This window comes from Babesia bovis (genome assembly GCF_000165395.2).
Source record: "Babesia bovis T2Bo chromosome 4 map unlocalized Chr4_1, whole genome shotgun sequence".
Lineage (NCBI taxonomy): Eukaryota > Apicomplexa > Aconoidasida > Piroplasmida > Babesiidae > Babesia > Babesia bovis.
This window is the reverse complement of record NW_026261571.1, coordinates 351,361-374,860: the sequence shown is the minus strand read 5'-3', so window position 1 is coordinate 374,860 and position 23,500 is coordinate 351,361. Positions and strand designations below refer to the sequence as shown.

The window sequence follows — 23,500 nt, the reverse complement described above, 5'->3', positions numbered from 1 at the left end:
CTCCCTATACAACACACGGCAGCCTGATCCTAGCATGAATAGGCACTGCTTCGGGGGATATGGCCCCAACCACTTTATATTAATATTAAAATGTAACCACTGTACCATAGAAGGTGGTGTTTACATCAAGCGATCGATAGTGGCGCAACACTGTCCTTGTTCGTTGAGGTACAATGGACCCCTCTGCTTACGCAGCGCTCCCTAGAGCAGTGGTAGATAACGGTTCTGGCTTGCTTAAGTTTTCACTCGCTTCTAGTGTCAAGCCGCCGTTTGTATTGCCAAACTGTATTGGACATCCTAAGCGTAAATTCACTTCTCAAAACCTTGCCGACGGAAGTGCTTCTGGCGGGGATGACCATGGCGCTATTGGTGACGGCTGCTATAGTCTATGGGAATATTTCTGCTTAAGACCATTTTCCGATGGGATGCTATACGAGCCAAATAGGCAGCGGAACATATGGAAGAAGGTTATGGGCAACCCTCATATACAGATAAATGGGTCCCCTGCGAATCTGCTAGGGGTCAATCCCGCCACTACTGCTTTACTCATTACTGAGCCTAACATGTCGCCGGCTATGTGTCGGCAGACCATGGCGGAGATGATATTTGAGGACCTTGGGTTTTCTTTGGCGGCCATCATCACATCGCAGGCTGCCAGTAACTTTTACTACACTCAGGTTACCCAGCAGAAGCGTGGTCTATCACCTGATTTGGCGCTTAGTACTGTGCCGAAATCTGGCGCAAGACAGGAAAACAGATCCAAATGCTGCCTTGTGTTAGATTGCGGGTTCGGTGCCACGCACTCCGTCCCTTTCGTGGAGGGCAAACCTATACAGCGTGCTGCCTTACGCAGTAACATTGGCGGGTCACATCTCAATGCTTACCTCAAGAACGTATCTGCTATACGCACTATAAACCTGGAGTTTAACGAACTGATGGTACAGCACATGAAGGAGGAATCCTGTTACGTCTCATTGGATTTCGACCTTGAGTTACGTGCTGCAGCTCGATTGCGCACCGTTAGGGGACACCAGTGCTTACTGCATGAGTACAAGCTGCCGTTGTTCACAGCTAAGAATAAAAACCATGTAATCAAACACTTCATGTCCCATGGTCCTATGACCGAGCCTCTGCTGAACGAGTCACGGCGACACGTTGTGCATAAACTGGCCAACCATGAACCGTTGTGTCCAAGTGATCTTGAACTTTTGGGTGTAAAACAGGAACCCGAGCCTGATGAAGTTACGCAAAGCCAGGATTCAGCATGGTCAAATACGGAACTGGATAACTCAGTTGACGACAAGAACAAGAACCAAGTGGCTACCCTGGGTGTAGAACGCTTCCAAATACCAGAGTTACTATTTAACCCTCAGGATCTGGGTCTAGAAGAGTGTGGCATAGCTGAGCTGGCACATCGGACTATAATTCTATCACCACCGTGTATACAACGTGATCTCGCAAACAATATTCTGTTAACTGGCGGCAGTACTAAGTTTCCTGGGTTTGAACGGAGACTGCATGACGAGTTATGCAAGCTGCTACCGGCGGAGTGGGATGTCCAAATACATTCATCGTTAGACCGTGCGTTAACTTCTTTTTACGGCGCCAGAATGTTTGCTAAAGACGATTCCACGTTCCTGGAGGCTGCTATTACCAGGAACTACTACCTCGAGCACGGTGGAATCTACCCTAGGAGGTGATTCCGCGAACACATCTGTAGTGTGTAGACAATATCGCAACGTTAATAATATATTTAAAAATGACGCTCGCATGAATTAAAGCATATCATGTTCATACTTTGCTTCACTTTAGCAGTGATTTACTTGGTATTCGGCAACGCGACGCGGTAGGTAACGGCACACATTAAAGGAATCTATACTAACGCAGGCAATGGGAAACCGAGTGTACGAGCGTATGCTTAAGGCATAACGCTTGGTCTCCAAATATCGCATATATCGTAAAACGCGAGCGTACAAGGCGCATGGCACCCCTAGGGGTGCAAAAGAAGAAGAAGAGAAAGAGCTTGATACCCATCAAGAAGAAGCCGAAGCCTATGCACATGGGCGGCAGGTCTAAGGTCACTATCACTCCTGAACAACGGGAGGAGATTGAGCGTGAGTACCAGGCGCATATCGCAATTACAGACACTCCGGCATATGTCGAGAAGTTGGCTTTAAACACCCACGTGGAGGTAAATAACACTCTATATTTGGACAACGTTACAGGAATCATATCCCTATCTTACTTTATTTAGATCAGAGAAGTTAGAGAAATCCGATCTTGTGGGCATAGATCTTCCTTTTGGATTGGTAAGCATAGTTCTACTGTGATATACGTGGCAGGTACCGCCGGAACGATATGAGCTCTGGAAGCTTTGCGGCAGGGTTTCAGACCCGTTACCGCCAATAAGCTCCCAGTCGCTCACGCCCAAAATGTTCACCCAGAGGTTATTCCGCAAGAGTGAGCAGTTGACACGGGATGAATTTTACCACAATATTGATTACAAGCTTCGGTTTCTTGCACCTGGGTATGGCGATATATTTTTCATGGATAAAGTAAGGTGCTGGCGGGGTGAGTCCATTGCTATGATCATGACAATCCTCAGCGTGGTACCTCTTTAGGGACTACACCGAAGGTAGAGAGGATCTACCTACATATCGCAGTATACATCAAGTAGGTTCCCAGTTACTATACACAGCACGTTTACAGATTGCGAGGCCGAAGGGCGAGGTGCCTCTGAGCGAGGCCATGATAGCTGTCAACTATGAAGTGCACAGGCAGGGTGTCCATCCTGCGGTACTGGACATGTTTTGGGAATTCTTCACTGACAACCCCAAATTAGTAAGGCGAGATGAGGTGGCGGCAAAGCTAAACTGGGTTGTAGATCGACTGAAGGCGCTTGACCCCGGGGAAGGCATATCACCAGACAACTTTTACAAGATTTTCATAGGGCCTACAAGGCGTGCACTTGATAATTTTGACAAGGACGCCTTCGTAAGGCAGCAACTGTACAACATCTACAAGAATGACATAAAGCAGAAGGTACTCTCAAACAACAAGGCCTTAAGGCAGCGTTACAAAGTACTCACCTCGGCGTACCTAGAGGAGATAAGGAACTTGTACAGCGTACCGAAACCAGAATTCTACAAGCGCTACGAACGGGAAAGGCTCAGGGGTTACTTTAATCTGGCAGCGGATATGCAAGAACGCAAGATGCGACGGAAGGAGCTGACCAAAGAGCAGCGTATGCAAATTAAAGAAAGCCTCGCGGCAAAACCAGCCCGAAAGAAGAAGAAGCGTGAGAAGAAGACATCAAGACGCAACAAGAAGCTTGGACGAGGTGTTATGAACTAATAATAGGACTGTGTTAAGTTCTAGTCCAAATGTAAACTAAGATACAGTTACTAGCACCATCGACAATGAACACAGTGGTCTGGGCCCAGTTGGTAACATACCACCTTGCGTTGAGCGCTATTTGCTGTTGCTAGGCAATTTAAAACGTACAGACACAACGTAGTTTAAATCAGTATACTACCAGAATAGACCAGACACATGTAATGGATAGTTTGGTTTAGCTGTATTAATGTGTAAACAGCGGCCCGGGGATAAGACGGGAAGCCTGGTTTGAGGAAACCGACACGGTACAGTACATAGCGGAAACACCATAGCCATATAGCCTGGAAACAATAGTACTAATAACCAAACGGTGTTACAAGGGGTATAGATGAATTGAACAACGTTCCTTACGGGGGCCGCGCCAGTAGTCGGGAATGTTGGGTCGACCTTGTTGACCAAAATATTGGCAAAACCAGGTAGCCACAACATTTTCTTTATACACATATATCATCATACATTATCTTGCTACGTAAAACATCGAGTAGAGGTACGTTCTATGACGATTTACTGGGTTAAACACTGGTAAAAGCGCAATACCACTCGGTGCAGCACGCAATTTAATCCAATGTATGGCCCCTTAGTGGAGAACTAACTTGTATAACTCAATTTTATGCATTTTAATAACCTATTTACAGAAGATGACGCAAGAGAATGTTATGCGCGACATCCAAATCGCCAAGCTCGTCCTCAACGTTGGTGTCGGTGAGGTAGGTTGGGTACTATCAGGTGTTATAACTATTACCGCAGTCTGGAGACAGGCTTACACGTGCTGGGAAGGTGTTGGAGCAGTTGACTGACCAAAAGCCCGTTTTCTCTAAATGCCGTTTCACCATCAGGTCACTTGGTGTCAGGAGGAATGAAAAGATCGCTTGCCACGTTACCGTTCGCGGTAAGAAGGCGTTGGAGCTCCTTGAGCGTGGTCTCAAGGTTAAGGAATATGAACTGAAGAGCGAGAACTTCTCGAACACCGGTAACTTCGGCTTCGGTATTCAGGAACACATTGATCTTGGTCTTAAGTACGACCCTTCCACCGGTATTTACGGTATGGATTTCTACGTACAGCTTATTAGGCCGGGTTACCGTGTTACCAAGCGCAGGAAGTGCAAGTCCAAGATCGGAAAGCAACACAAGGTTACCAAAGAGGATGCCATGAAATGGTTTCAGGAGAAGTTCGACGGTATCATCTTTAACTGATGGTGCCTACACAACGCAGAGAGACTCACGTATTACGCGTGTTATCTAATTTAGTTCATGTTTATAGACCTGTTATGTGCTATCCCAGACAAAGTGGTACTATACCCAAATCACATGTTAGCACCTTTCCTGTTTAAACAGAATATGGATTAAGATATCAGTACTTTCACTAGTCCAGCTAATTTGGGCGTCACCCCAGCAACAGCAGTCGCGCGTCACTACAGCCGGTACTTCACTGTTTCTTCTAATTCCACTCTTGAGTTTATACAGGTAAGTGCTAAATAAGTCTTGTGTGTTACGTTTGGGCTTGTAAAAGCTCTTTGGTGGTTTCCCCTGAGGTTACGTAGTAGTGACACCGCCCACAACTTCATGTTTCGGTCTTGTATAGCACCCACATTTTGTAGTAATGCTATTGTAATCCTATATACATGTTTTATGTGTATCTATAGTCACGGTCCGTTACCCGTGCTTGGCAATTGGCCGATGTCCCCTTTGTGGTGTTGTTGCCAGCTGGCCATTTTACGGAGGCCTGGCGTTATATGTCTATGATTTGTATGATATGTGTTTATATGCAGCTTTATAGCATTATACAGGCGACTATCAAGATGGCGATTCAGATTACCGCATCGGACCAGTTCCAGCACATCCTTCGTATCCTCAACACCAACGTTGACGGTCGTCAGAAGGTCACTGTGGCTCTTACTGCAATCAGGGGTATCGGACGTCGTATGGCCACCGTTGTATGCAAGGTAGCCGGTATCGATGTAACTAAGAGGGCTGGTGAGCTCACCACTGATGAGATCAACAAGGTTGTAACTATCATCAGTTCCCCTGCTGACGTTATGATTCCAGCCTGGTTCCTTAACAGGCAGAAGGACTACAAGGAGGGTAAGAATCTCCACAACACTGCTAACATGCTTGACACTTGCTTGCGTGATGACTTGGAGCGCATGAAGAAGATGCGTCTTCACAGGGGTCTCAGGCACTACTGGGGACTCAGGACTCGTGGTCAGCACACCAAGAGTACCGGTCGTCACGGCAAGACTGTTGGTGTCGTTAAGAAGAAGTGAGCGCCTATGCCTTCCACGGGCCCACATTACGATATGCGCGATGGACTTTAACCATCAATGTCGTTTATAGTCGCTATAGATATTAATACTATCAACTTTATATATGAGCCTGGATGACATTACCCCTTACACATCAGGCGTGCCATATATGTCTAGATACCACCAAATCATGATAGAATAAAGCAAAAATGCCATTTTCCAGTCGATGTGTAAACTAGGTGTACCATCCAGAGTAATATCTAGCATGCCTATAGTATCACTCTTGACTTCAATATCCCTTATCGCAATATCGCAATTCGTTTTAGTATCGGCGGTAATCACACAGGATAACCAGAATGACATCACTGTGACCGGTCTTGTCATTATCAATGATAAGACATTCAGGGCAACATGCAACTGCCCAGCAAGTATGTCCACTGCTCTCTTTAATAAAGCATAACAGATGTGAACTCACTGGAGAACATGATATACTTAAGCAGAGGGCTGTGGTATGCTTATGACATCCTATTTAACACTATACAGTTACCCTTCCAAGATGAAAGTGAGAACGCATGGTAATCTGGACCATGAGGAGTACGACAGCGTCCTGAAGGAAATGAGAATTATTCCGCATGAAGATTTTAGGAGCGTGGATGAAGTGTCACTTTCCGCCATGGACCCTAGAGTCAAGGGCAAGGCTATGTATGCGCCAGGTAGGACACGCTGCACTTAACGCAGTGCTGACCCAATGTAGGTGGCGACCTTGGGCTGTTCACTATAGCTATGATGGTTGTATACGAGAGCAGGGGAACGCCCACACAGATGACGGTTACCAACCTTCTCAAGCAGTTTGTAAGGCAGCTGCCGGCAAACAGGCAGTTCAGGCATGCCACTGACGAGCACGCCATAGAACTTCTAAAGCAAGCTATGAATTGGGTATGGTAGCTAATCTATGTCCTAACACCTCCAGGAAGTAATAGATCTACACAACGTGGAGAAGCAGTACCAACAGAAAATGAAGGACGCAATTGCTGATGGCGCTGTAGGTTTGGGACACTATATTGCACAATCTGTTAGATGGGTGACCCCTTCTTCGTTTACATGATGCGCAAGTTCAACAACGACCCAACTAAGAAGAGTAAGCCCTTAGGCCTAGCAAACGTATGCTGCAGAAATAGTAGTGCTCTGCGTCCACGCATTCCTGGAGGTTCTTTGGGACAAGACGGACAGCATATGGGAGCGCATGGTTATCCAGATGCTGGAGGGTGACGCCAAGCCAACGTCGCTAGTGGAGCTATCGGTATCAAAAGGCTGTGAACTTGCCAAAATGGCCCCTCTTGTTAAAACACAGGCTGGGAGCATACCGCTGTTGATATACACTGAATTTGCGGCTAATGTACGAAAGAGGGAAATGGCAGCTTTTATCTATAGCCAGCAAGATCCCACATACCGTACGGTAGCTGTGGACGATCTCCTGTCTCACGTTGACAAACTAAGTAGGTTGCGTAGAATGAGATACACAAAATCACAGCACACACGCTCATGGAAGGTTTTGGTAAGCTGGTTACATAGGTTGACTTAACCTTAGCAGCTATGCAACAGTTAGGGAAAGTGAGGTACTATAACCTTACTTACGTTTAATCGAGTTCACTTACTTCCGCTTGGTGCAATAGCGGTGTCGGCGTAATATGACACCTAGTATGTTATGGATTGGACGAATATGTGCCTCCATCCATGAAATGGGCTCAACAGCATAGCCCAACTTGCGTAGTATCCTAGAAACTTTGTGATCACATAGATCTAAACATACCGGTTACGGAATTCAGTTTTGCCGTTAGCTATTAACCGGAGGTTACCACACTGTATATATGGTAGTGATGAGGTGCCACTGCAGAACATTGTGCATGGGACAACTGCCTTACCATAGTATGTTGTAGTGAAACGGGCCGTCTATTTCTATTACTAAATCGGGATTGAATCCCGTGGACGGTTCTCCGCGTGATATTGCAAAATCAACGGTTATACCGTGGTATATTTCAAATTCACATTTGAAATCGGTCCCGTAGGACAAGAGACACCGGCGGGCCTTATCTTGAGATGCTGACACTGGAGCTATGGTACTGACGGAGCGTGTTACGTCGATAGCCGCAGACTTCACGTAATCAGGGACGGCGCACAAAAGACCGCGGAACAGCTCGTTATCCCTCAAGTGGCACAGTTCAACTTCTATGCTTGTGACTATTTGGAGCACCTGGTTACAATGGAATTGGCTGGTGCGGTACCTACCTTGCGGAGATCCTGGTGGCGGCATGACCGCATGAACAGCTGCCAATCAACACGAGACAGCAGGTGTAGCACCCGTTGTATGTCACCATGGCCCAATGAAGTGATATCGGACAATGCTACGGACCATAGAACAGATACCAACTTTATGGTATAGACATCCCTGGCGAGATTGGATTGCTCGTTGTTGACTAGGTGCTCGACACGTGACAATAACGGCACCAATATATCCGGAGTGTTCACGTTAAATGTCAATAGTGTATGTGACATTAACGCCAGCTGGCCTATAGAGCATGACCAGAGCTTATCCTTTAGCTGAGCGGAAATATCTATATTTACTGGTAACTCACTATATGGAGTACTCGGGTAAGTAGGGGCTCGTGCAGTACACGGCTCTTCTGGAGTGACCATAACACCTGGCTTAGGGCTTCAACCTTGATTGGCGACCCCTTGATGGAGGAGGTATATACCCAGTGGTCACACAACCGGGTGAGTTCATCAGTATTGAGGTCATTCAATATGGATGTAATGTAAAACATGAAGTTCGATATATTCTGCACATCGTCAACTTCCTGTGAATTGTTATACCCCGGATACAACAACAAACCTTAAACCGGTTCATGTACAGCGATCTAAGTGAACGGGTGTATACATGCGCTGCTTGGCTTCGCTTATCGGTATCCGTGGAGTTCATTGCAATGGAGGACAGCAGACTTGTATTGTCTAGAGTCTCGCAGCTTTCGTTAAGTGTATATGATAGCAGGTCGTCCATAGGCACGCGTTCGTTGTCATTTGTCTCCACATCTTCCGATGTAATGCCGGTGGACCCCAATGAGTTGTACAGTCCGCCTAGTAACTTAACACAGTGCTTCAACGGCATATCGTTTAGAGTTCGTAGCAATCGGTCGAAGCAGGGTGCTAATCTAGATGCATCAACATGGAGCGTTAACAGGCTCCAACATAAATCGGCCAATAGAATCATATCGTCTTGGATACAGTCATCCCACGGGATTGACGGCAGCCTGAAGTGTATATAAGTCTATATCTAAACCTACAGTGGCAATATGTGGTCAACAGATCTACTCTCTGTGTAGCCGTTGCGTGCAAGTAGATGGATCGTGGAGCATATGGCAACAACACCTGAATTCATTCCTCGGGGTCCGTTTCTACCCCTTGGCATGCGATGGTTGAATTTGAATGATTCCAGTATACTGCACAAACAACGGTCTATACCACCTAACAGCGTCTTGTTGCAATGTAGGTGGTACAACGATTTACAAAAGCGGCCGAAATCAACCAATGATGAATTCATTGTTGGCATGGATTCAATGCCGTTAGTGGGATTATCCGTTGCATATACTTCATTATCACGATTCAATATGGTTTCATCACCAGTGTTAAACCTTGAACGGGACAAGTGGTCTATGACCTGGGTTAAAATGTCACCCGGTACATTGTATGTCTTTGATGTATTGAACAATGCCGTGAAGTCGCGCAAGGAGACGTTAAGTCGCCCGGTGCTCATGCGTTCCCTTAATGACTGGGCTAAAAATGCTATGACTGATGACCTAACATCCTTGGTACAACATGAGACAAACACGCTCAGCAGCTCTGAATCGTCCATAACACCAGCATACTGCTCAGCCAGGTGTTCTATAGAGCGCAGCGCTGCACGCCGGGCATCCTCCAACTCACGATTGAAATCGCTAGGTATATTGTTTGTACCACTATTTTCCATAGTCAGTTGAAATACGGGCTCGCAACAAAGCATCAGTAGCTGTTGTATATCCTTACCGTTCAAAGGCCGAGCGTCAGCATGAATATATGACAACACGGTAACAACAACTTCTAAGGCATGCTTTGCCAATGAATTACGCACTGATTCGCGGCTGCATTCAACAACACCTGGAAAAATCAGCTTTCCAACAAGTGGTGGTGTAGTTACACAAGGTGCAGTATGGCCAAGGAATAGAGCAGTAGCAAGTTTGCTGGAATACCACGCCAGGCCGACCAAATGCTTATTACGGGGGTTTGAAACCGCCCAGGTGGATGTAGAGTCGAGTATCGATCGCAGCAAATGCCATGTGACACATTCCGCAAAATCTAGGTGACCAATAGAATCCACGGACGCAGCACCGTCAAAAACACCAGAAGTATAAAGTAGTCTTGCAATGTAGAGCTGGTATACAATATTGATACCTTTTCCGAATAGAATATCGCCTACAATATAATTATGTAGACTGCTAGGATACATACCAGTGTCATAAGATGATGCTACGCATATATCATGCAATTCATCCAGCGATTTTATACGCCTTATGAAATTGACTGAACTATAACGGGATGTTGCTACTGATCGACTGTTTAGGTTTATAAATGGATATATAGAGCCAGGAACAAGGTTGTCTGATTGTCGTAATGCATAAAGAGACACCTTTGGCAAAACGCGAAATTCACAGCACTTCGCGTCTAAACAAAGCCTCCACATGGAGGATATATAACTATATTATTTGCTACCCATGCAAGCAACCTAGGTTTATGATTATTTAACCAATGATTCCACACACCCTAGAGCAGATAAAACTATATACACCCAAGCAATTCTAATATATATTAGCAACCTCAGTGAATGCATATAATGGTCGTTAAACCGAGGTGTTGAATGTATAAGACAGGGTATACTACCAAAGGAGGGTAATGTGGCAGCGTTGAAATAAAACAGAAGTTCGTGTTGCAGCATAGAATATTGATGTACGAAATGACTCACAATGGTTCTTTTGGGTTCCCGTTGGAATTTAATTATTATGAGCATTACTTGGTGTGTAAGAATCTACACACAATATTTACCAAGTTCCTGTATCTAGGATATCCAATATCTATGTTTTTTTCAAATCTGTTCCAAATAATGATAAAAACAATGGGAGCTACACAATTAATACTAGATAGTGGACCATTTACAGCTAAGCACTATTTAACGGGAACGTTACAACGAGTTATTGTTCTCTAGCTCAAATAATTGTTGAATCACATGATTCCACCCCGTCATCCTTCAAAGCGAGTGCGCTGTTCGTTACGCCGTTGATTAACGCTTTGCTCGGTGTACTGGTTTCGGGGTCATTGGATGCCGATATGGTTGACCCCTCTACAGTGCCCAGTATATCCTTTTCAGTAGACGATATAAGTGCATCCATGTTCTTTGGTGATTTAGATTTGGCGACAGTAAAGGAAGCGCGCAGCTTCTCCGTCATCTGACCTGCATTCTCCATTTCACGGTACATATTGTCAAATACATTCTTCAAATTCTCGTATTCACCCTTTAACATAGATGTTACCTGGTCGTTTATAGCTAGTTTTTCATACATTAAATGCATAGCATCCATACGTAGACTTTGTATTGCATCAATCTCCTTTTGGGTAGCAGGGTCAATACACGACGGTGGTGCAGCAGGTGGGCTACTATCAGTTGCAGAAGTGGCGTTAGAACTTGCCGATGAACCGCGACACTGGCGTTTTGATTCTGAGTTAGCAGCCTTGGACTTACTTTCGGTACTCTGCTTGCCCTTTGCACGACTCTTGGAAGTACCTGCTGCGCTTTTATCACCATCAGAGCCCTGACGCCGCAAGGGTGACGGCGATGACTCCACCTTGGTCTCGGCAGTAGACGCGGCTTCAGACGGGGTATCGGTAAACGTTGACAGAACTTCATTCTCACGGCTCTTAGCACTCTCCAGTAGCGATATGAACTTGACATCTAGCTCTCGCATAAGTAGCAGATTGCGGCGTATGAAGCCGGGTAGTGTCAGCAATTCATCTGTTATGTCGTCGGAAGCATCCATCTTGTAAACTATTGCTAGGGCTGTAGAAAGCAATTAACTCGTTTTGGCAAATGGTTTCCTCCTTTAGGGTGCCCTCATAAAATAGATATATACCATCCACAACGGATCGACGCCACTCAGGGTGTCTATATTACCCGGGAAGCGCATACACTAACACCCACAAAATGTGCTAGATCTAATATATCACGATAAGGAAAATAAAGAATCCTGTAATTTAACGGGGAAAATTATAGCTATGTACCGATGAATGCTATGGGCTGCTTTGAACCATGGCCTTATGGACAGTTGAGCGTAGTGGAGCGCCTGAATTTAGTATGAACCGATATAACGCTCCATGAGACCAATCATTACCTTGTGATATACAGGCGCTATGGATATATAAATGTGTGGACTTTTCCAGCCTATAGGACAGGTCAGATTGACCAATGTGGCCACTGTACGACTCAAGACTGGCGGGAAGAAATTCGAGATTGCTTGCTACAAGAACAAAGTGGTTAATTGGAGATCAGGTAGGTATGCTCTATACCCAGGAACTGGGTTATAATACGATTTACTTTATGTAGGCGTTGAAACCGATATACAAGAGGTCCTGCAAACACCCTGTATATTCACCAGTATAACTAAGGGTAAGCTGGCTAAAAATGACGAGCTCCTGGAGGCGTTTGGGACTAAAGACATCGATACCATATGCAAGCAGATACTGGATAAGGGTGAGATGCAGGTTAGCAAAGAGGAGCGCAACCAAATGCTGCAAGCGATGTTTAAGGATGTAGTCACTATCCTTAGTGAATTGGCAATTAACCCTAAAACGGGTCGCGCTTTAACTAGCACTCTTATTGAAAACACGCTGAAATCTAGTGCTTTCAGCGTGTCACTGAGAGAACCTGCTAAAAAGCAAGCACTAAAAGCACTGGCGCATCTGCAGCAGCTGTATCCAAATGAAATCGCAAGGTCACAGATGCGGCTTAAAATTACATGCGCCATGAACCAGAGAGACGATGTGCTCCAGTTCCTGAGTGAGCAAAACGCATACATCGAGCATGTGGACCACTCACAGGCCAAATCTACCCCTGGTAACCGGAAAGCTAAAGACTCCAGGGATGATAACCACCAAAGGCAGGACGCGGTGGTCAACATCAGGTTCTTATGTTGCACGAAGATATATCGCACCGTTGATGACTACATATCAAACACCTTGCAACCACCAGGGTCGTTGCAACTGGTTGCGTTGAATGTTAAGGATGCTGGCAATAGAGGATTATCGCAACAGGCCAATGCCTTGGATACAGCCTCTAATGTGCCAACAGACGACGCTACGCCGAATGGAGTACCTCTGGCGCGAAATGAAGATATGAGTGATGGCATGGAGAAGCTAAAGATAGAGTCTCCAGAGGAACAGAAAAAAGTGGCGCCACCAGCTCAGGAGCAAAAGAAGGCAGCGTTTAAGTGCACCAACTGTGTTTTGGAATTCAACACGGCGGGAGCGTATAGACAACATTGCAAATCGGAGCTGCACGTGATCAATAACAAGCTCGCTCTGAAGGGTTTGCCACCGGTATCGGAACAAGACTTGGTGGAACTTGAGCTGTGTCGCAAAAACGCGTCGCTTGATGATTAAATATAACACGTTGCACTCTATGAATGGAGTTTTCCAGAGGGTTGCATTGCAACCCTCTGGAAGGAATACATGTATCCCCTAAAGCTTAATATCTAGCGTAGTACGTAATAAGACATCTGAATTACTTTTGCACTTGTGGAAACGCTATTTCCAACTGATGTGTAGCCTATGTTAGACGAGTGCAGATTGACATAACCCAGAGGAAACCATACACATTGTGGTATTACATATAGATTATAGCACGTTTTTCTATTAGACATACAGCATCATAATGGAAGGTTGATATATAGTATCGCCAGGCATCTACATTGAAGTGATACTGCAAGCAGCTATACATACAATCTACAAGGCCGTTATGGCACTACTTAGACATTACATGTCACGTAGAACACACCAACGGGCCTATAGTTGCCTATATGCAGCATTAAATGGAAAATACAATGTCTGTCACAGTAACATACAGAATGGGCACTGTAACGGGAGGCATTTCTCCCATATATGCCGCGATTCCTATACCAGTAAGTCCTAGGGTCTTGCGCTAATCCCTGGAGACTTACTTTATGACATTTACATACAGCTAATGACATTAGAAACATTGGAATCATAGCGCATATTGACGCTGGAAAGACAACCTTAGCTGAGGCACTCATAGATCTGGCTAATAAGCGGGAAGAACGCAATATCGCCAACTCATCGATACAGCTTGACTTTATGGAACAGGTAAGTCAAGTGCTTCAGCGCGGTATTACAAAATAATTCACAGGAAATTAAACGAGGCATCACTATCCGCGCAGCATGCTCAAGCTTCAAGTGGAACGGTTGCCATATTAACGTTATTGACACTCCAGGGTGTGTTTAATCGATATTTATACCCGGCATAGCACAAACTGATCTGAATTCCTGGAGCTATCGATAGCATTTAACAGTTATACAGGCACACGGACTTTAGCGGAGAGGTTATAAGTGCCATGGACGTCATAGATGGCTGTATCATCGTTATAGATGGGACTAAAGGGGTACAAGCACAAACCAGGCACCTCAACGCTGCCTTGCCCAAAGGGATGCCGAAAATTGTTTTCATCAACAAGATGGATAGACCTGGCATCTCTATAGACGAGAATATGGCGTCTATAAAAAAGCAGCTTAGACTCAACCCGCTATTGATCAATACACCGCAAAGGGGCAAGACACGGGATATATTGAGTACTATATCCATATTGGACCCAAGGGAATGTAACCAAGGAGAATACCAGGATCTTCTAGAAACACTAACGGAATGCATCGCTAATATGGACGAGGAGATGGCTGATTTATACCTTGGGCAAGGATACATCCCCAAGGAAATAGTCATCAAACGTTTATCGAACTATGTTCGTACGGGAAATGGTATGAATATGTGCTATATAAAACATGCTATATATAGTAACACCCGTTTTATGCGGGTCTGCAGTTACTACTGCGGGAGTTGACCAGCTGCTGGATGCGGTCTGTTGTCTACTTCCATACCCAGCGGGTATAAGTCAAGATCCCAGCGCAGAAGATGACGGGACGATACTGTACACCTTTAAGACACTTCGGGGTGCGCAATCGCGTATACACGCCTTCTGCAAGGTGGTCCACGGTAAGCTGCTAATCTCCACTTTAGACCTTGCAGGGAACCTGGTACCCGGTATGCGGCTACATAATATCAATCTCAAGAAGATGGAGCAAGCTGGTAAAATATACAAAATTCAGGCCAACACATACCAAGAGCGCAACATAATTGTGCAAGGTAATGGGAATATCTGTTATTAGAAGTTATAGGTGACATTGCCATGGTCAGCGGGATGCATCACGTGAGGACCGGCCACCTATTGTCCAAATACGCAAAACATGGGTTATCGGACCAAATTAGCGCATTAGTGACTAAATGTAATGCACCTGCGAAATATGTATGTTTCGCCACATTTACGGCACTAAATGGTAATACAATTAATAGTGACCCTACATTTCACAGAGTCTGACAACAACAAATTACTCCATGCTATGGAGAATATAAAGATCGAGGACCCAACTGTATACTACCGATATGATCCAGATGCACTAGACGGGCTAGTGGTTGGTGGTTTCGGCGAGTTCCACATAGAGATAATCGCGGAAATACTCAAGGACGATTACGGTAAATTTAGTCTCGCGACTTAGCATATGTAACTAGGCATACCAGTTAAAATAGGTCAGCTGAAGGTGGCTTACAAGGTAAATGGTACTTACTTCATCGTTCAAACCATACAGGAGTCGCCAGCCGAAAAAGTTGAAGCTTCCTTGTACACGGGAACTGATACACCAGAAGGTATTGATTGGATTGATCCATTAAACACTGTACCCAGATAAAACGCAGATTGGTCTGGAAATCATCATGGAGCCTATGGAACCCACTATGGGTTTGTTTAACGAGAGCATATCCACATTGTAGCAGGGGAGCAGTCAAGTGACGCATTGGATAACGTCGATGGACGAACTGGTGACCTCTTCATGTGTGAAGTAGGTGGTACCTTTTCAGTACATCATATATAGGTTGAACATGACTCGGCAATATTCCTGAAACCTGATGGTTCTGAGATTGAACCTGACGCCGCCACAATCGATGCTAACACCAGAGATATATTGGATAACGTCAGGCAGCTTCTGTCCAATGCACTGGCTGCAGGACCGCTAATCGGGGGATCGATGATAAACACCAGAGTTAGTCCGATGTCCCTATAAAGCAATGTTCACAGGTGAAAATCGCTAAAATCAAGCTGCTGCCAACATCTAATGTTGCTGGTTAGAGCAAAACATACATAAACCAACATGCCCAGGGGCCAAGACTATCGCATCAAGAGCTATGAAGAGCATATACAACAAGGTACCCATTGACCTCTTCCAGCCGATAGTAAATGTCAACATCATGGCACCTAGTGAATATGTCGGGAACATTACATCGGATCTGGTGAGTTAGTGTAAAATAACATGTATCGACCCAGAGGAAAGAAAGACAAGCTAATGTACTAAGCGTATCAAACGAGCAAGATGACTCGAGTACGGCAACTATAGTGGCCAAAGTTAGTGATTATAGTTATGCTTATACATGGCAGGCACCAATGAAGCACATGCTTGGATACACTAAGGCATTAAGGGCGTTAACGAATGGTACGCATTATGCCAGCAAATCAGCATGATTAGGTAATGCCACATTCTCCATTACACCATGTGGATTCACAAGAGCTACCATAAACGAAATCGATTGAGCAACCTAATGGACAGGATGTACACACATGTTACTTGGGAACGGTGTATACACCAAGCATGTATATTTCCACTGGAGACACATTTACATCACTATGGTACACGCCTACCAAAAAATTAAATAATACCCACTTAAAATCGTAGTTATCATATCTATAACAACACAAGAAGCAGTGTTGCTATGTATAAAGCACTATGAGAAACAAAAATAGACATTCAGTAATTCTCTTGGTCAACTGACATAAGGTCTAGCTTTATGGAATTACCTTACGGCACATAAAGCATACAAGGTGCAACATGAATGTGCATATAGCCATTATGTATATTATGCCGCAGGAATAACGTGGCAATGTAATGCTCCAGGGCCCTGTCTGGGTTATAGTCACCCTAACTCCTTATATGGGTGACATTGCCCATGGGGGCGCATGCATCACAGCGCGCGATCCGGAATACCGGAAGGGCAAAACTGTCTGTGTTTTCGTATACACACGGATACGTTCACGGTATTAGATTTTATTTTGGGATATTCTATATAATATACCTGATAATATCGTAATACTGTTCTATCAGGCGTCATCTTATTACTAAGTAATTGCACAAGGTAAGCAAGATGGTGGCCATTTCCCTTCGTCACGTGCTTCTTTTCGCTGCTATCAGCTACGCCAAGGTTTTCGCTGAGGAGGAGGAAACTGATGAGTATCCCATTGAAGTAGAGGAACCATATGATGAGTTGTTGGAGGAGGCTAATGTCCAGGTTCATGGTGCACCTAACGCCATGTCCCTGAATCTCCTCATGCCCGTCAACACCCACCGCATTCTTAAGACTTCTGAGTTCGACTCTGCACACACGCCCGTTCACTACAAGCCTCTTTTCCCCTTCAAGCTCGTTTCAGTATCATGGTCCGAGAGCCCCATCTTTGAAATCCCTGTTCCAGAGGAAGAGCAAGGCAAAGAGGAGAAGACTGAGGAGACTGAGACCAAGTCAGAAGAGGATGGAGAGGAAGCCGAGGGCGCTGATGAAGCCGCCCCCGCTATACTCCACGCTGACCTCCAGAACAAGTTCATTGATGAAGTAGTTGTTTTCCGCAATTGCTTTGACACCGCTGTTTCCGTCAATGTCGATGGTAAGCAGATCTACTTCACTGCCACTGGCAATGAAGCCGAGGACTTCGAGGAGGTTGAGGCCGATGAATACGAGAAGTTCATGAACAAGATTGCCAAGACCTTCACTATTGACATCAGTGAAACCGATCTTAAGAGCGAATGCCTTGTTGCTGAGGACGACAAGGTATACGACCTGTCATGGTACAGCATCCACGCTGCCCCCTGCTACCTCGCCGACAAGGTCTTGTTCAAGGGCAACCCTCTCTGGGAGGCCACTGACAAGAAGGAGCACTTCGCTGGTTGCAGTGTTATCAACGACGGTGACGACAGACTCATTGCTCTTTCCATCCGCAACGGACCTGAAAACCGCCAGATTTACTTCTACGGTGTTGATGGCGCCCTTAGGGAAATTGACAACGATGAAATGGTAACCCACTACGAAGCCTTCAAGGAGAAGGAACAGGCTGAGAGAGAAAGATATGAGGCTGAAGAGAAGGCACGCTTGGAAGCCGAAAAGGACGCCGAGAAGGAAGAGGAAGAGAACAAGGAGGGTGCTGAGGAAGATGAGGAGGAAGAAGAGGAAGTGGCTGAAGAGGAGGAAATCACAGCCGACATTGAGGAATAAGGTATTCAACACCCCTGATTGTTATATCGTCATCACGATGAAAGCATAGTATTTGTCAATTAGATTTGTAAATCTACCGTTAAGATTTTGCTTTCTTTTTTGTCATGAGGTAACGTTACTTGTATGTGGCCTTTGGCAACACTCAACACACGTACTGTTTTGATTTGGTAGTGACTTTGTCGACGCCATCAATGATTTTGTGTTGGCTCCCAAACTGTAAAACTAATGTAATTTTGACCTTGTATGTGATTTGCGTGGGTTAGTTAATCTAGGATTCATGTCTCACTCTTGTACAAGGGTGCGTACGGGTTGGCAAATTGGTATAGATATGCCATGATAGTGTGACTAAAAAATAGCACTCTAATCCATTGACATGCCTTTTTAGTAGTTATCAGTATCTACTTTATGTATATACCCAGGCATCAGCCATGTAAACGGCAGGATCTACAATGAAATGGTACACTTATAGAAGGTGGACTATTGGGTGGCAGTATGTAACTCATAGATGCATTAATAGATGCGTGACATTATAAACACATTGCTTTAGACATCCTCAATGTCCCTTAGCTGCAGTTTTTATTGATTCAGATAAAGACACGGTTAAATCTGTTGATTTGTTGTTTACCCATCTCTAGTATATCTCAATATAAGTGAAAACTTTTTTCATATACCAAATAATATATACTCGTTAGACAAAATGGGATGCACTTGTAGCAAACAACAGACCAGTCCCCCGGTAGCACCAGCAAAGACACATCCACCAGCTTCTACCGTTTCAGATGCCCTGCCAAACGCTAGCGAGATACAGGAAATGCTTACGGGATATGATGATATATCAATATGTGGTTAGTTGAAGAAAAAATATGCACTTCGTGCAATCCCTTGGTATAGCCACTAGGAATGTTAGTGTACTTACACAATACCATACAATGAGTCATTATTTACAGCTGACGCCTCAACAATAAAAACCGGGGAAGATATAACATGCACTGCAGACAAGGAAATATTGGATGTTATAAAGGATGTGGAAGACAAAACAGAAATAAAAACTGAGGACCAGGGTGAAGTACATAGTATTATGCCCGACCTAGTTGATGAGAAACACGTAAATGAATTGGCCATAGAACATTATGGATACGTAACAAGAACAGAAGATGAGAAAATAGATGCCGCATTTTGTGAACCTACCGGCTATGAAGACAAACCAATTGACAAGTCTGGTTTAACGGTAGACCGCGAAACCTCAACCCTAGGACTACCAGAAAGCGATAAAATTTAAAGTCACATAAAACATACCATGTTATCCCTGGTTTTAATACCAGGATTTTAATGTTCTATGTTTAGATATGTTAACAATAGCCCAAAGTGGTATATACTGCCTAATCACGTTAGTGATTGATTTGAATGCTATACTAAAACGTTGTTCATACTTATACTTACATCCAGGAACCATGGAGTCCATTAAGTAGTTCTACACTAAACTTGTAACAGAGAGTGCTATAGATCTACTGCCCTTGTAATGCAATCGATATTACGTAATGCAGTTCTTCATTCAGTCCATCAATGCCGAACTTTATACACGATTCTATTAACTGTGTTGTTAAAACGCTTATATTGTTACGTGTTAATTCCATCTCAATAATGGAACATTATGCAAGACCATGTATTTACCGCTAGGGTCATGATACTTATCTAGGGTAAATGTAACATTACTAGAGGCACTAACATTCCACAAGGCATTGCCCCGTTACCCAAATTAACTCTAGATCTAACGGAGGTACCAATTTGTGGAGACACTATGAATATCAACACTAAAAAATGTACAGCTCTGGCAATTACAGAGATCACAAAGTGGTATATCGCCATTGCATCTTATATAGAAGTGAAAAGGTTACAAGGAATATTAGTCACTTTGTCCAAAAGCAGCCGCTTACTCCTCATCAGTCTTCTTAGCCTTGGCGGCCTTCCTCGCCTGGGTCAAAGTATCGCAGGCGCTGGCAGCAGCCTCCTCAGAAGTAATGGCACGAGGAGCCTCAGCAACGAATGGCTGCACAACAGGCATAACCTCCTTAATCTTCTGCTGCTTGAGAACCATGGTGGCCAACTTCTCACGAGGAGTGTCATCAGGGATACCACAGAATCCCTTGCAGGCCTTCTTCTTACGAGGAATCATAACCAACTTAGACAAATATGTCTTCAGACGCTCAACATTGAGGTTCAAACTCTCGGCATTGCGGTTGCAACGACGGTGGTCAACAGCGATACCGATACTCATGGCCACCTTCTTGCTAATACCAGCGGCCTTGAGCTCCTGGATAGTGAACCCGCGGCCAAGACGAACCTTGTAATTGTAACGACGACTTGGCATGTGTACAACAGGACGCAAGTAACCCACAGGGGTCACACCCGCCTTAGCGGCCTTTTGCCTACGGGCAAGCAAGCGACGCTTCTTCCTGCCGGCCTGGTCAAGCTCAGCACGAATGAATTTGCCGCTGCATTTCACGCGATGAGCGTTGGGTAAGACGTTGTTGTGCTTCATCTGTAAAAAAATGGTATAAAACAAAGAATACGAAACACCCTAATATGGGCGCGATCAAGAATCCGTAATATAATATATCAACCAGACCATACGTAGTATTAGAAACCGTTAAACAATATATAATCAAAAGAAACTGGATTATATACCAGACAAAAGGCACATATAACCTGGATAAAGCACAGGACAACTGGGTTGGAGGGCTAAACGGAGATATACACAGTTTATAGAAACCAAACTCAACCTACCTTGCAACCTCGGTTAATAAAAGAGAAACACTGTAAGTCTGCGGCTATAGAATGGTATTACAGCCGTGAGTAATGTGCAGTGGGACCCGCCTCGAAGGGTGGGGTAAACGGAGAAGCCTCGAAACATGACCGTGGTAATGAAATACCGGCATATAATAACCAACTCCATCGAAAGGATTAATCCTCTACACATATAAATTAAAATCCAAGGTGAGTTATTGTTGGATTTGGTCCGAGAAGGGAGATATTGCTCATGGTGGTGAGCGCGTGGCAGCTGTCGCGTGTCAAAGTGACCTAATACGCGATATACCAGCCAACACCATGTTCTACACTTTTTATGTCTCTCATGTGGTGTTACATTACGACCGTGGAACGGGTATGGCCTGGGTAATAATCGATACTTTGCCATTTTGTTGTGCAAGGTACCGTGGAATGTGATTTATTCAGGTCCATTATCGCTTCCATTCGTGCAATTCCGTTCGTAATATAGTGGTGTATAGTATTGCGCTTTCAATACTGCTTTATTGTGGATATACATCCCGTGGTTCTTGGTTTATGTGCTACGTTGCTTTGTGTCTCATGTGATATGTTGTATATTGGTACGAAATCTACTTCTAGGAGCTATATATTGTTCAGATGGCAGACGAACCAACTAAAACAAGAGGACAGCGTGTCCAGACCTTCGGAAGGAAGAAGCGTGCCGTTGCAGTTGCCCTTTGCACCAGGGGTAGCGGTATGATCAGGGTTAACGGCCGTCCCTTGGACCACATCCGCCCTGATGCTTTGAGGACCAAGGTTTTGGAGCCACTATACGTCCTTGGCTCCAAGCGTTTCTCCACTATCGACATTAGGATCCGTGTCCGTGGTGGTGGTTTCACTGCTCAGATCTACGCTATTAGACAAGCTATTGCCAAGGCTATTGTCGCTTTCCACCAGAAATTTGTTGACGAGGCCTCCAAGAAGAAGATTGTCGATGAGCTCGTGAGCTACGACAGGTCTCTCCTTATCGCTGACCCCCGTCGCTGTGAGCCCAAAAAGTTCGGTGGTCCAGGTGCTCGTGCACGTTACCAGAAGTCATACCGTTGATCGTACTGATCAATATTACGATTCAGCGCAAGATGCGGTAATATTACTTATTCTTAAGCTGTAGCTATATAAGATATATGTAGTAAGCATCCACCATGCATAAGCTAAGAATTTACAGTGAATATTACACTAGAGTTGCAAGGCGCCCGCTTGTTATTACAGGGCGTTGGCACCACCAATAATCTCGATAAGCTCCAAGGTGATCTTCGACTGACGAGCACGGTTGAATTTCAGCGTCAGAGACTGTAGCATGTCAGAAGCATTGGTAGAGGCGTTGTCCATAGCCGACATGCGCGCAGACTGCTCAGCAGCCAGTGAATCCAACATACACCCATATACACAACAAGTTAAATAAAACTCGTACAAATCAGGGAACAAGTCAGCCATCTCAGGCTCAGTCTCGTAAACGTTCAACTCCCGCTTGTGCATAGCCTTGAATTGAGATAAAGACAAAACATCCAGCGTACGCGTTTCGTAGCTGATGGCACTCTTAAAGTGATTGTAGACGATACGAATGCGATCGTGATTGCCCCTATGCAAAGACTCACTAATCAAGGCAGCCTTCGCATAGTTGAATGGCGTGCGACAAAGCTCAGTAAACACGTTTCTAAAGTATTTGCCATACGTGCTTTCCAAGGCACTGCGCGCCTTCTCACCTACACAGTACACAGAAAATGTTGTACCACCAGATTCACCTCCAGCAAGGATGCCCTTTGTCATCTTGGCCACAGCAGAATTAATACCACCACACAAACCCTTATCCGAAGCTAACACGAGTATAGCATTGCTCTTCCCAGCAGTCTCAGTAGTTGAGATGGGTAGCAGGTTCATGACGTCCTGAACAGGTAGACTAAAAGGTAAACCAGCCTCAAGGCGACGTTGGTCAGCCTTAAGCTTAGATGCAGCAACCATCTTCATGGCCTTCGTGATCTTCTGAATCGACTTGACGGACTTTATACGCGTGGCGACAGTCTGCATATCGCCACTGCCGAAAAATCGGCGTTGTAACGATATAGAGCACACATCAGCGCGCAAAGGAACAGTAACTGACGAACCAATACCGCCAACTACCCTAGTGAACATTGCCATTGTGATCACGTGTGTATGATATTTATTGCGCTTACAGGGCAATGGTATCACAAAAGACCGTACACTGGTCTTTGCAGTCTAAAGACAACGTAGTACCAGTTGATCAACCTCTGGGTGCCCTAGAGCGTGTGATATTGCTTAAGCCAGATCTATAAAAAACTAATGCCCATAT

At 44.9% G+C, this 23,500-nt stretch overlaps 14 protein-coding genes across 14 annotated transcripts; 10 read left to right on the top strand and 4 right to left on the bottom strand.

Moving 5' to 3' along the window:
• Nucleotides 1-145: 145 nt before the first annotated feature.
• BBOV_IV005480 (Actin family protein) lies at nucleotides 146-1,742 on the top strand. Its single transcript, XM_001610427.2, has one exon. It carries the CDS (start codon nucleotides 174-176, stop codon nucleotides 1,698-1,700), a length of 1,527 nt encoding a protein of 508 aa, XP_001610477.1. The 5' UTR covers nucleotides 146-173; the 3' UTR covers nucleotides 1,701-1,742.
• A 42-nt stretch (nucleotides 1,743-1,784) lies between these two features.
• Nucleotides 1,785-3,508, top strand: BBOV_IV005470 (uncharacterized protein). The gene is made up of 6 exons (XM_051767884.1): nucleotides 1,785-1,846; nucleotides 1,888-2,191; nucleotides 2,226-2,309; nucleotides 2,343-2,571; nucleotides 2,606-2,673; nucleotides 2,710-3,508. Exons 1-6 carry the CDS (start codon nucleotides 1,788-1,790, stop codon nucleotides 3,352-3,354), a joined length of 1,389 nt encoding a protein of 462 aa, XP_051623257.1. The 5' UTR covers nucleotides 1,785-1,787; the 3' UTR covers nucleotides 3,355-3,508.
• Nucleotides 3,509-3,823: 315 nt separating this feature from the next.
• Nucleotides 3,824-4,630, top strand: BBOV_IV005460 (putative 60S ribosomal protein L11). The gene is made up of 3 exons (XM_001610425.2): nucleotides 3,824-3,883; nucleotides 4,032-4,103; nucleotides 4,144-4,630. Exons 2-3 carry the CDS (start codon nucleotides 4,035-4,037, stop codon nucleotides 4,588-4,590), a joined length of 516 nt encoding a protein of 171 aa, XP_001610475.1. The 5' UTR covers nucleotides 3,824-3,883; nucleotides 4,032-4,034; the 3' UTR covers nucleotides 4,591-4,630.
• A 193-nt stretch (nucleotides 4,631-4,823) lies between these two features.
• On the top strand, nucleotides 4,824-5,736 carry BBOV_IV005450 (putative 40S ribosomal protein S18). Its single transcript, XM_001610424.2, has 2 exons — nucleotides 4,824-4,860; nucleotides 5,184-5,736. The coding sequence occupies exon 2, from the start codon at nucleotides 5,196-5,198 to the stop codon at nucleotides 5,658-5,660; it is 465 nt and encodes a 154-aa protein (XP_001610474.1). The 5' UTR covers nucleotides 4,824-4,860; nucleotides 5,184-5,195; the 3' UTR covers nucleotides 5,661-5,736.
• Nucleotides 5,737-5,834: 98 nt separating this feature from the next.
• BBOV_IV005440 (uncharacterized protein) lies at nucleotides 5,835-7,417 on the top strand. The gene is made up of 9 exons (XM_001610423.2): nucleotides 5,835-6,067; nucleotides 6,103-6,148; nucleotides 6,183-6,352; nucleotides 6,394-6,575; nucleotides 6,610-6,681; nucleotides 6,717-6,777; nucleotides 6,812-7,135; nucleotides 7,171-7,194; nucleotides 7,231-7,417. The coding sequence occupies exons 1-9, from the start codon at nucleotides 5,866-5,868 to the stop codon at nucleotides 7,278-7,280; spliced, it is 1,131 nt and encodes a 376-aa protein (XP_001610473.2). The 5' UTR covers nucleotides 5,835-5,865; the 3' UTR covers nucleotides 7,281-7,417.
• On the bottom strand, nucleotides 7,282-10,444 carry BBOV_IV005430 (RAP domain family protein). Its single transcript, XM_001610422.2, has 8 exons — nucleotides 10,179-10,444; nucleotides 8,978-10,142; nucleotides 8,530-8,944; nucleotides 8,273-8,494; nucleotides 7,926-8,237; nucleotides 7,562-7,890; nucleotides 7,450-7,527; nucleotides 7,282-7,414 (listed from the first exon to the last, which is right to left on the bottom strand). Exons 1-8 carry the CDS (start codon nucleotides 10,408-10,410, stop codon nucleotides 7,291-7,293), a joined length of 2,877 nt encoding a protein of 958 aa, XP_001610472.2. The 5' UTR covers nucleotides 10,411-10,444; the 3' UTR covers nucleotides 7,282-7,290.
• A 440-nt stretch (nucleotides 10,445-10,884) lies between these two features.
• On the bottom strand, nucleotides 10,885-11,808 carry BBOV_IV005420 (uncharacterized protein). The gene has a single exon (XM_001610421.2). The coding sequence runs from the start codon at nucleotides 11,756-11,758 to the stop codon at nucleotides 10,931-10,933; it is 828 nt and encodes a 275-aa protein (XP_001610471.1). The 5' UTR covers nucleotides 11,759-11,808; the 3' UTR covers nucleotides 10,885-10,930.
• Nucleotides 11,809-12,051: 243 nt separating this feature from the next.
• On the top strand, nucleotides 12,052-13,435 carry BBOV_IV005410 (SBDS family rRNA metabolism protein). Its single transcript, XM_001610420.2, has 2 exons — nucleotides 12,052-12,267; nucleotides 12,322-13,435. The coding sequence occupies exons 1-2, from the start codon at nucleotides 12,141-12,143 to the stop codon at nucleotides 13,374-13,376; spliced, it is 1,182 nt and encodes a 393-aa protein (XP_001610470.1). The 5' UTR covers nucleotides 12,052-12,140; the 3' UTR covers nucleotides 13,377-13,435.
• A 243-nt stretch (nucleotides 13,436-13,678) lies between these two features.
• BBOV_IV005400 (Elongation factor Tu GTP binding domain family protein) lies at nucleotides 13,679-16,694 on the top strand. Its single transcript, XM_051767063.1, has 18 exons — nucleotides 13,679-13,894; nucleotides 13,954-14,096; nucleotides 14,140-14,225; nucleotides 14,311-14,762; nucleotides 14,800-14,997; nucleotides 15,031-15,147; nucleotides 15,180-15,338; nucleotides 15,373-15,534; nucleotides 15,571-15,611; nucleotides 15,648-15,705; nucleotides 15,743-15,796; nucleotides 15,832-15,896; nucleotides 15,930-16,097; nucleotides 16,133-16,178; nucleotides 16,214-16,344; nucleotides 16,379-16,456; nucleotides 16,490-16,544; nucleotides 16,578-16,694. The coding sequence occupies exons 1-18, from the start codon at nucleotides 13,732-13,734 to the stop codon at nucleotides 16,640-16,642; spliced, it is 2,241 nt and encodes a 746-aa protein (XP_051623256.1). The 5' UTR covers nucleotides 13,679-13,731; the 3' UTR covers nucleotides 16,643-16,694.
• A 410-nt stretch (nucleotides 16,695-17,104) lies between these two features.
• BBOV_IV005390 (spherical body protein 4 (SBP4)) lies at nucleotides 17,105-18,612 on the top strand. The gene has a single exon (XM_001610418.1). It carries the CDS (start codon nucleotides 17,251-17,253, stop codon nucleotides 18,367-18,369), a length of 1,119 nt encoding a protein of 372 aa, XP_001610468.1. The 5' UTR covers nucleotides 17,105-17,250; the 3' UTR covers nucleotides 18,370-18,612.
• A 364-nt stretch (nucleotides 18,613-18,976) lies between these two features.
• Nucleotides 18,977-19,718, top strand: BBOV_IV005380 (uncharacterized protein). The gene is made up of 2 exons (XM_001610417.2): nucleotides 18,977-19,214; nucleotides 19,317-19,718. The coding sequence occupies exons 1-2, from the start codon at nucleotides 19,067-19,069 to the stop codon at nucleotides 19,646-19,648; spliced, it is 480 nt and encodes a 159-aa protein (XP_001610467.1). The 5' UTR covers nucleotides 18,977-19,066; the 3' UTR covers nucleotides 19,649-19,718.
• A 523-nt stretch (nucleotides 19,719-20,241) lies between these two features.
• BBOV_IV005370 (putative ribosomal protein L13) lies at nucleotides 20,242-21,223 on the bottom strand. The gene is made up of 2 exons (XM_001610416.2): nucleotides 21,154-21,223; nucleotides 20,242-20,908 (listed from the first exon to the last, which is right to left on the bottom strand). Exon 2 carries the CDS (start codon nucleotides 20,906-20,908, stop codon nucleotides 20,300-20,302), a length of 609 nt encoding a protein of 202 aa, XP_001610466.1. The 5' UTR covers nucleotides 21,154-21,223; the 3' UTR covers nucleotides 20,242-20,299.
• Nucleotides 21,224-21,298: 75 nt separating this feature from the next.
• Nucleotides 21,299-22,312, top strand: BBOV_IV005360 (putative ribosomal protein S16). Its single transcript, XM_001610415.1, has 2 exons — nucleotides 21,299-21,363; nucleotides 21,790-22,312. The coding sequence occupies exon 2, from the start codon at nucleotides 21,790-21,792 to the stop codon at nucleotides 22,237-22,239; it is 450 nt and encodes a 149-aa protein (XP_001610465.1). The 5' UTR covers nucleotides 21,299-21,363; the 3' UTR covers nucleotides 22,240-22,312.
• Nucleotides 22,313-22,345: 33 nt separating this feature from the next.
• On the bottom strand, nucleotides 22,346-23,473 carry BBOV_IV005350 (ATP synthase F1 gamma subunit superfamily protein). Its single transcript, XM_001610414.1, has one exon. It carries the CDS (start codon nucleotides 23,326-23,328, stop codon nucleotides 22,396-22,398), a length of 933 nt encoding a protein of 310 aa, XP_001610464.1. The 5' UTR covers nucleotides 23,329-23,473; the 3' UTR covers nucleotides 22,346-22,395.
• Nucleotides 23,474-23,500: the final 27 nt, after the last annotated feature.

Coding starts and splice junctions, on each gene's coding strand:
- BBOV_IV005420 (XM_001610421.2), bottom strand. CDS start 11,758: ATGGATGCTTCCGACGACATAACAGATGAATTGCTGACACTACCCGGC.
- BBOV_IV005380 (XM_001610417.2), top strand. CDS start 19,067: ATGGGATGCACTTGTAGCAAACAACAGACCAGTCCCCCGGTAGCACCA. Junction 19,215..19,316: donor TGATGATATATCAATATGTG/GTTAGTTGAAGA, acceptor CATTATTTACAG/CTGACGCCTCAACAATAAAA.
- BBOV_IV005390 (XM_001610418.1), top strand. CDS start 17,251: ATGGTGGCCATTTCCCTTCGTCACGTGCTTCTTTTCGCTGCTATCAGC.
- BBOV_IV005470 (XM_051767884.1), top strand. CDS start 1,788: ATGTTCATACTTTGCTTCACTTTAGCAGTGATTTACTTGGTATTCGGC. Junction 1,847..1,887: donor GTATTCGGCAACGCGACGCG/GTAGGTAACGGC, acceptor ATACTAACGCAG/GCAATGGGAAACCGAGTGTA. Junction 2,310..2,342: donor TAGATCTTCCTTTTGGATTG/GTAAGCATAGTT, acceptor TATACGTGGCAG/GTACCGCCGGAACGATATGA.
- BBOV_IV005350 (XM_001610414.1), bottom strand. CDS start 23,328: ATGGCAATGTTCACTAGGGTAGTTGGCGGTATTGGTTCGTCAGTTACT.
- BBOV_IV005410 (XM_001610420.2), top strand. CDS start 12,141: ATGTGTGGACTTTTCCAGCCTATAGGACAGGTCAGATTGACCAATGTG. Junction 12,268..12,321: donor AGTGGTTAATTGGAGATCAG/GTAGGTATGCTC, acceptor TACTTTATGTAG/GCGTTGAAACCGATATACAA.
- BBOV_IV005360 (XM_001610415.1), top strand. CDS start 21,790: ATGGCAGACGAACCAACTAAAACAAGAGGACAGCGTGTCCAGACCTTC.
- BBOV_IV005450 (XM_001610424.2), top strand. CDS start 5,196: ATGGCGATTCAGATTACCGCATCGGACCAGTTCCAGCACATCCTTCGT.
- BBOV_IV005430 (XM_001610422.2), bottom strand. CDS start 10,410: ATGTGGAGGCTTTGTTTAGACGCGAAGTGCTGTGAATTTCGCGTTTTG. Junction 10,143..10,178: donor AGCATCATCTTATGACACTG/GTATGTATCCTA, acceptor ATTATATTGTAG/GCGATATTCTATTCGGAAAA. Junction 7,415..7,449: donor AAAACTGAATTCCGTAACCG/GTATGTTTAGAT, acceptor CAAAGTTTCTAG/GATACTACGCAAGTTGGGCT.
- BBOV_IV005370 (XM_001610416.2), bottom strand. CDS start 20,908: ATGAAGCACAACAACGTCTTACCCAACGCTCATCGCGTGAAATGCAGC.
- BBOV_IV005460 (XM_001610425.2), top strand. CDS start 4,035: ATGACGCAAGAGAATGTTATGCGCGACATCCAAATCGCCAAGCTCGTC. Junction 4,104..4,143: donor TCAACGTTGGTGTCGGTGAG/GTAGGTTGGGTA, acceptor CTATTACCGCAG/TCTGGAGACAGGCTTACACG.
- BBOV_IV005480 (XM_001610427.2), top strand. CDS start 174: ATGGACCCCTCTGCTTACGCAGCGCTCCCTAGAGCAGTGGTAGATAAC.
- BBOV_IV005400 (XM_051767063.1), top strand. CDS start 13,732: ATGGCACTACTTAGACATTACATGTCACGTAGAACACACCAACGGGCC. Junction 15,897..15,929: donor GTGACCTCTTCATGTGTGAA/GTAGGTGGTACC, acceptor CATCATATATAG/GTTGAACATGACTCGGCAAT. Junction 16,457..16,489: donor CGGCAACTATAGTGGCCAAA/GTTAGTGATTAT, acceptor TATACATGGCAG/GCACCAATGAAGCACATGCT.
- BBOV_IV005440 (XM_001610423.2), top strand. CDS start 5,866: ATGTGTAAACTAGGTGTACCATCCAGAGTAATATCTAGCATGCCTATA. Junction 6,149..6,182: donor TACTTAAGCAGAGGGCTGTG/GTATGCTTATGA, acceptor AACACTATACAG/TTACCCTTCCAAGATGAAAG. Junction 6,576..6,609: donor TAAAGCAAGCTATGAATTGG/GTATGGTAGCTA, acceptor TAACACCTCCAG/GAAGTAATAGATCTACACAA.